The sequence below is a fragment of the Nerophis ophidion genome, linkage group LG18 (assembly GCF_033978795.1).
Source record: "Nerophis ophidion isolate RoL-2023_Sa linkage group LG18, RoL_Noph_v1.0, whole genome shotgun sequence".
In the NCBI taxonomy this organism is placed as follows: domain Eukaryota; kingdom Metazoa; phylum Chordata; class Actinopteri; order Syngnathiformes; family Syngnathidae; genus Nerophis; species Nerophis ophidion.
Genome location: NC_084628.1, coordinates 22,810,414 through 22,817,913, shown reverse-complemented (window position 1 = coordinate 22,817,913; position 7,500 = coordinate 22,810,414). Strand labels below are relative to the sequence as shown.

General features: G+C 37.5%; 1 protein-coding gene across 3 annotated transcripts in view; it reads right to left on the bottom strand.

Annotated features, from left to right (window-relative positions):
* The window catches only part of LOC133536944 (fibroblast growth factor 12-like), a 70,222-nt gene that overhangs the window by 2,165 nt on the left and 60,557 nt on the right, over positions 1–7,500 (bottom strand). For all 3 annotated transcript variants that reach the window (XM_061877689.1, XM_061877690.1, XM_061877688.1), the window contains exon 5: positions 1–4,441. This exon is cut by the window's left edge and continues 2,165 nt beyond it. In XM_061877689.1, coding sequence (XP_061733673.1) covers positions 4,272–4,441 — 170 coding nt within the window. In that variant the 3' untranslated portion in view covers positions 1–4,271. The remainder of the gene's footprint in view (positions 4,442–7,500) is intronic.

Sequence of the window (7,500 nt, the reverse complement as noted above, 5' to 3'; positions counted from 1 at the left end):
GAAGAAATTGAAGCTATTGAGCGAATAGCTATTGATGCTATTCGGCAATCGCTTTCTAACCAACGATTGAGTGTTGCAGGATATCCATACATCTCTGAGCCATGTCTGCCTTAGCATCGCCGGTAAAATGTGCAGACCGAATGATCAGGACTTTCGCATCTTGTGACACTGGAGCAACTTAAATCCGTCGATTGGTAAGTGTTTGTTTGGCATTAAATGTGGGTGGAGGGAAAGACTGGATGCAAATATACCTACAAATGTACGTACAGCTAGCCTAAATAGCATTTTAGCATCGATTAGCTGGCAGTCATGCCGTGACCAAATATGTCGGATTAGCACATAAGTCAATAACATCAACAAAACTCACCTTTGTGATTTTGTTGACTTTATCGTTGGAAATGCATCTGCAGGATATCCATACATCTCTGTGCCATGTCTGCCTTAGCATCGCCGGTAAAATGTGCAGACCAAATGATCGGGACTTTCGCATCTTGTGACACTGGAGCAACTTAAATCTGTCGATTGGTAAGTGTTTGTTTGGCATTAAACGTGGGTGGAGGGAAAGGCTGGGTGCAAATATAGCTACAAATGTACATACAGCTAGCCTAAATAGCAATGTAGCATTGATTAGCATGCCGTGCTAATCGATGCACACTCCACGTAAATCAACTTGAATCCGTCCCTGATCGTGTTGTTACACCCTCCGACAACACACCGACGAGGCATGATGTCTCCAAGATACAGAAAACAGTCGAAAAAACGGAAAATAACAGAGCGGATTTGACTTGGTGTTTGTAATGTGTTTGAAAAAATGGCGGATTGACTACCTATGTGACGTCACGTTGTGGCGTCATCGCTCTGAGTGCGAATAATAGAAAGGCGTTTAATTCGCCAAAATTCACCCATTTAGAGTTCGGAATTCGGTTAAAAAAATATATGGTCTTTTTTCTGCAACATCAAGGTATATATTGACGCTTACATAGGTCTGGTGATAATGTTCCCCTTTAAGACAGCAATTGCGTTTCAAGCAAGAACGTTTGCTGCAAGTTAGCCGCGCGCGATTAAGACAACAATAAAAATAGCGGCCAAACACACCTTGCTTGTGCCAGTGACAATCAAGGTGGTCAATTCGTGATGGGTTCCTTGTAGAGGATACCGCGTCCCTCATTGTGCGTGTCACTTGAAGAAAAAACAAAAAACACACCGATACAACTGCTGTAACGCTTGATTGTGAAGCACCAAACAGTTTACATTCGAAAGGACTTCTTTGGGTGTGCCGCATTTTATATCGTTTTTCATCTTCAACATCGATCTAAATTGATCTGAAAAAAGTAAACATTCCGATGTGTGGGATCATTTTGAGCTAGTAGCGCCAAATGTTCTTCTTTTACGGTTTACTATTAAGCTCATTTGACCGGAGTTGCAAGCTTCATATTCCTTTCTGCGCAGCTATTCATCAAAAAATAACTACCGTAAATTCCGGACTATAAGCCGCTACTTTTTTCTTACGCTTTGAACCCTGCAGCTAATAAAATGACTCGAATATTTTATGTATGTTTCTTTGCTGACAACCGCAATGTAAATAGTTTTCATAAAACACACGCAAAGACACTGAAATGGTGTCATTGCTTGTGCTCTGGCCCCATCTTTGGACAAGTTTGCTCACTGCAGGTAAAACTGTGTGAATGGCTACAGTTTTTTCTTCTGTTTACCCTTTCCTGTCTTTTTGTCATCCATAGCATTTCTACTCTTGTGGATTCTTCATCCGTCATTCCAAGCAACGGTTGTAAGTTTTTCAATATAACTAAAACAATTCTTAATTACTAAACCGTCCCATGTGTGATGTCTGCCGGAGTGTTCTCATGTATATTTGTGCATGCTATCGTAATGTAATGAAGTTAGCGTCGTTAGCATTAGCTAATATACCAACACGTTTACGAGTGTCTGTGTTAGTATTATTAACTTACAACATCAATCTTTTTGTATTGTTTGTTTCAGAAATTCCTCATTAAATTCACCACAATGTCCCCGGGGAGTTACTGAGTCTGTTTAGCTGATTAGAGAGCTAGCTTCCGCAGCTAGTGGGTCCATGACAGGGACTTCTGTTTTTTTTGATCAGCCGTTTTACTGCCATGCTACAGGCACCATTTGGAAACAATTAAGGTATTTAAATGAACATTTACACAACATTTCTGTGTAAATAACTCATTTCACAAAGCATATATCTGCGGTTTATAATCTGGGGCTTGTAATATATTGACAAATATTTTTTTCTTCTGAAATTTAAAGGATGCGGCTTATGTAGTTTTATAGGCCGGAAAATACTGTATTCTAAATAATAATAATAATTAAAAAAAAAAATGTTAAGACTTTTAATTTGGCGGATGACCATTATGATACACCAACATAATATCAGTAAAGTGTCAATACTGGTAGCGAGTGTGCCATGCACTCACTAATGCGTCATTTGTCCATCACTATTGTCAATTAATACTCATAATAGTAACTAGTGACAGGATTAAAAAATTAAGTCGACATTGGTCTCTGATTTGGTTTTACTTTTTATTATTACAGTAGCTACTATTTGAAAAATAATGTATGAAATAATTTATTAAGTTAATTCATAATTAATATTAATACATTAGTTAATGTATTAAGTTGATGTATTATTGACTATCAACAATTTATACATGTAGGTACAGTATATATTAAGTTAATACTCAAATATTATTTATAAATATATAAATCAATATTTGCTATTAATTTAGTGGCACCAAAAGAATAACATATTAGGTACCATCTGACGGGATGGCGTTACGCTTGATGTAAGTTTTTTACCTGCACAGACGGCCTAAAAAGTGTTGTTGCTGTACTTTATCTCAAAATATGCTGATATTTTGCAAGTAACATAACGTTCCTTAATTGATACACCAGGCTTGCATGTAGAATTAACTGGCAAACACGGTTGTACCGCGAGTATTTTCCTTTGGTGAATTAATTACTGAGTTATAGTTTTTATCAAGAATATTTTCCTTTTTTAAGACAAGTGGTACGCCAAATAATAAGTACAGTGTTTTATTTTCTTTATTAAAACACAGTGTTACTGTACAAACTGTGTGTGATGTTACAGTGGCCACAAATATTTAATATACTTGTTTAAAAAAATAAAATAATCATTTTTTAATGATTACATAGGCCTATTACGCTACTGTATTCATAGCCAGGTATTTTCTGAGGTGGTATTTGGTGGGAAAAAGTCACACCCATATATTAGTTATAGTTAGCATATAGTTATACCCTTTTATATTTAAATTTTCCTGAACGGACTCTCCTGAAGGAATCAATAAAGTACTGTCTATCTATCTACCTCCCCGATACCCAAACCTAACGTTGATAATATTAGGCACTCCTTCACTTGCACACTTTCATGTTTGGGTCACAGCGCCCACTGGTGGCCTGCCGTGCGCACTGCAATGTCATTCGCCAATTCGAGGGGGTCTTTTCTTTTATTTAAACAATTTTAGCAAGGTTGTGTCGTGGAAACATGGCGTAACTTGGTAGCTAGGCCTGAGAAGACGAAGGCGTGTGAGCATTTGCTAGATGACGACGATGGAGCTCTACAACGCACTTCGGAGTAACTTTCCGTCCCCGCACACTCGACTCGGAACAGATTACACGCGAGGACCAGCAGAGATGTGACGTGGTCAAAATGATCACGGAGCGGGGCTCACGCGTGGTCATTGCAAATGACTCAAATAAAATAAACAGGTGTGAGTTGGCGGCACAAATCTCTAAAATCTGACTGGATGGAAGCCCGAGGAAGATTGGAAGAAGAAGAAGAAGAAGAAGAAGAAGAAGAAGAAGAAGAAGAAGAAGAAGCAGCGTGGTGAGTTGAAAGAAAGTGCGTAGGTTCTAGAACGGACGTAATGTTCCTACATGGCTTAAAGCTTGGCAGTTCTCAGCGCTCGTTTTGTCGTCACGGTGACGGTGATGATGACAATGTGACGATGAAGAGACGTGCTAGCCCCCTGGCGCCGACACAGCAGGGCTTTTTGCATAAAATGTAGATCGTCATCATCAAAGTCCTCGTTTAAATACCCCCCCCCCTTCTGATACCTCATCACAAGAAGATTTTTGCCCTTTTTTTTGCTTCTTTTTTTCTTTGTTTTCGTTTGGAGTTTCCGTCGTCATGGCGTTTTGTTGTCGTCGGCGTGGTGCTGAACAGTGGGCGTGTGTTGCATGGGAGTTCTTCCTGCAGGGGGCGCTGCAGGCTATGAGTCCTCCCGCTCTGTGCAGTCCTCCTCCTCGTCCTCCAGTCCCAGCTGGTCCTGTGCTCGCTCGGTGCTCCTCGCCCGCTCCTCGCCGTTAATGGTCGGGCTGCGCGACGTCTTGAGCAGCTTCTCCTCCAGTTCGTGCAGCGACGGCTCCTTGTACATGCACACTGCGAGACAAAAACGGACGTTAGAGGAAGGACAGGCACACAATGACAAAGATTGTCGCATGGCGAGAGTGTCACTTGTGTTCAAATTGAGATTTTTTTTGCGTGGAAATGAAGATTTTAAACATGTGGTCTGTAACGAGACCACTTTTTTGCGCTTTATGACAATTTTTGACTGACATCTTGTCCATGCTCTCCTGCATGCATTCTAGAGGCAGGAATCTTTGGGAACCACACGGTTCGATTTGATTCCGATCCTTCAGGTGATGATTTCATCGATTCACAATCCAACACGATTCTCGCAATATTTGATTTGGTATATAAATTAAAATAAAACCTTTTTAAAACAGGTTACAAACAAGAACAGCGCGTTATGCCTGCTGAGTACGGGTTACTGTATGTGTGCAGTAAGCTGAAAAACTCATTTTTCCCAAATTTTATTTACAAAGAAATAGAAAAAAAATCTACTCTAACTCCAACCCAATGCCAGCTTTTCGATACTAAGAGTAGAAATTTACGAAGTAAATTGAGGAGATATGCAAATACAATACTTATTATTAAATAAAATAAAAATTAATAAAACAAATAAAATAAAATAAATACCCCCCCAAAAAAAGGACAATCGAAAATTAATAAAAGCAAATAAATCAATAATAGTTGTTTCATTATAAAAAAAAAAAAGTGCAAAATTAAATAAATATATTTAAATAAAACAATTTAAACTATTCATAGTGGATCATATAATATACATACATACATACACATATATATATATATATATATGTATATATATACATGTGTATATATATATATATATATATATATATATATATATATATATATATATATATATATATATATATATATGTATATATATATATATATATATATGTATATATATATATATATATATATGTATATATATATATATATATATATATATATATATATATATATATATATATATGTATTAAGGGTGTAACGGTACACAAATATTTCGGTTCGGTACATACCTCGGTTTAGAGGTCACGGTTCGGTTCATTTTCGGTACAGTAAGAAAACAACAAAATATACATTTTTGGGTTATTTACAAAATTTGTAAACAATGGCTTGATCCTTTTAACATTGGGAACATTATAATAATTCTGCCCACGTTAATCCACATTAAACTGCCTCAAGTTGTTGTTTGGATGAAATAAAATGACAACTTTTCTTCTACATATAAAAAGTGCAACAGTTTCAAGTCAACTCATCATGCTTAATTTATTACAGCATTGGGGAAGCCTGTAGTTGATTTTTTATTATGTAAATGTTATATTCGTATCAACATGTGATAGCAGGGACCCTGCCATTCAAAACTAGGCTGCTACATTACTAATGATTAATGTAACTATAGCTGAAAAATAGTACAATAGCAATAGGAGAGACTATTAATCCCTGAACATCATGGAGTTCATGAAGGCTTTATGATGCACTTACATTATTGTATACACTATCAGAGACAGAAACACTTCATTTAACATAATGTCCTTTTTTGCTGCTTCAACACACCTCAATCAACACTGTCTGTAACACTCACACACACACACGCACCGCAAAACGAGCTAACGTTACGCTAAAAGCTAATTAGCCTTCACCTTAAGCCAGGACTGCGAGTGAGCCGAGCTGCAGTTTGTTTCTAGAAGGTCAGCGGGCTCATAGTGATGTTTAAAAGTAGTTCACTTGGAAGTGTTTAGTATAATAATAATTTGGGGAGAGTCCATTGCTCACCTGCTAAAGACCTATCTGCTCGAGGCTGAAGCGCTGACTAGATGCACTCTGAATAAGCACTGTTGATTGGCTTGTTACCCTTAAGGTTGTAACCAATCAGATGGTTGTGTGGGTGGGACAATGCAGGGTGCTGTGTAGAAGACAGAGGCAGAACGGAGCGGAGCAGCTTGTTAAAACTTTAGCATAAGCGGCTACTTCATATGTTCGTGTGGAACTCGTTTGGCACTCCTCCGCACCGAACCGGAACCCCCGTACCGAAACGGTTCAATACAAATACACGTACCGTTACACCCCTATATATATATACATACACACACGCACAAATATAAATGTATATACATATACAGTATTGATACACACATATATACACATATTTGCATACTATATATATATACACATTTCCATGTGTATATACATATATTTATACTTGTATATTTTTACACACATACATTTATTGATATGTGTATATTTATACACACAGTGTAACTATACATATATACATTTATTGTTATATGTATATTTATACAGAATATATACACAAACATATACAGTCATGGTCAAAAGTTTACATACACTTATAAAGAACATAATGTCATGGCTGTCTTGAGTTTCCAATAATTTCTACAGCTCTTATTTTTTTGTGGTAGAGTGATTGGAGCACATACTTGTTGGTCAGAAAAAAACATTTGGTTCTTTTATGAATTTATTAAGGGTCTACTGAAAATGTGACCAAATCTGCTGGGTCAATAGTATACATACAGCAATGTTAATATTCGGTTACAGGTCCCTTGGCAAGTTTCACTGCAATAAGGCGCTTTTGGTAGCTATCCACAAGCTTCTGGTTGAATTTTTGACCACTCCTCTTGACAAAATTGGTGCAATCCAGCTAAATGTGTTGGTTTTCTGACATGGACTTGTTTCTTCAGCATTGTCCACTCGTTTAAGTCAGGACTCTGGGAAGGCCATTCTAAAACCTTGAGTCTAGCCTGATTTAGCCATTCCTCCTCTCCTCAAAACATATTGCTGGGTATTATGGCCAAACAGCTAAATTTTTGTTCATCTGACATCACATGGAGAAAGATAAGACCTTCTGGAGGAAAGTTCTGTGGTGAAATGAAACAAAAATGAAGCTGTTTGGCCACAATATCCAGCAATATGTATGGAGGAGTCTTTAATCCCAGGAACACAATACATACCGTCAAGCATGGTGGTGGTAGTGTTATGCTCTGGGCCTGTTTTGCTGCCAATGGAAAAGAGTAAATTGGACAATGAAAAAGGAGGATCACCTCCAA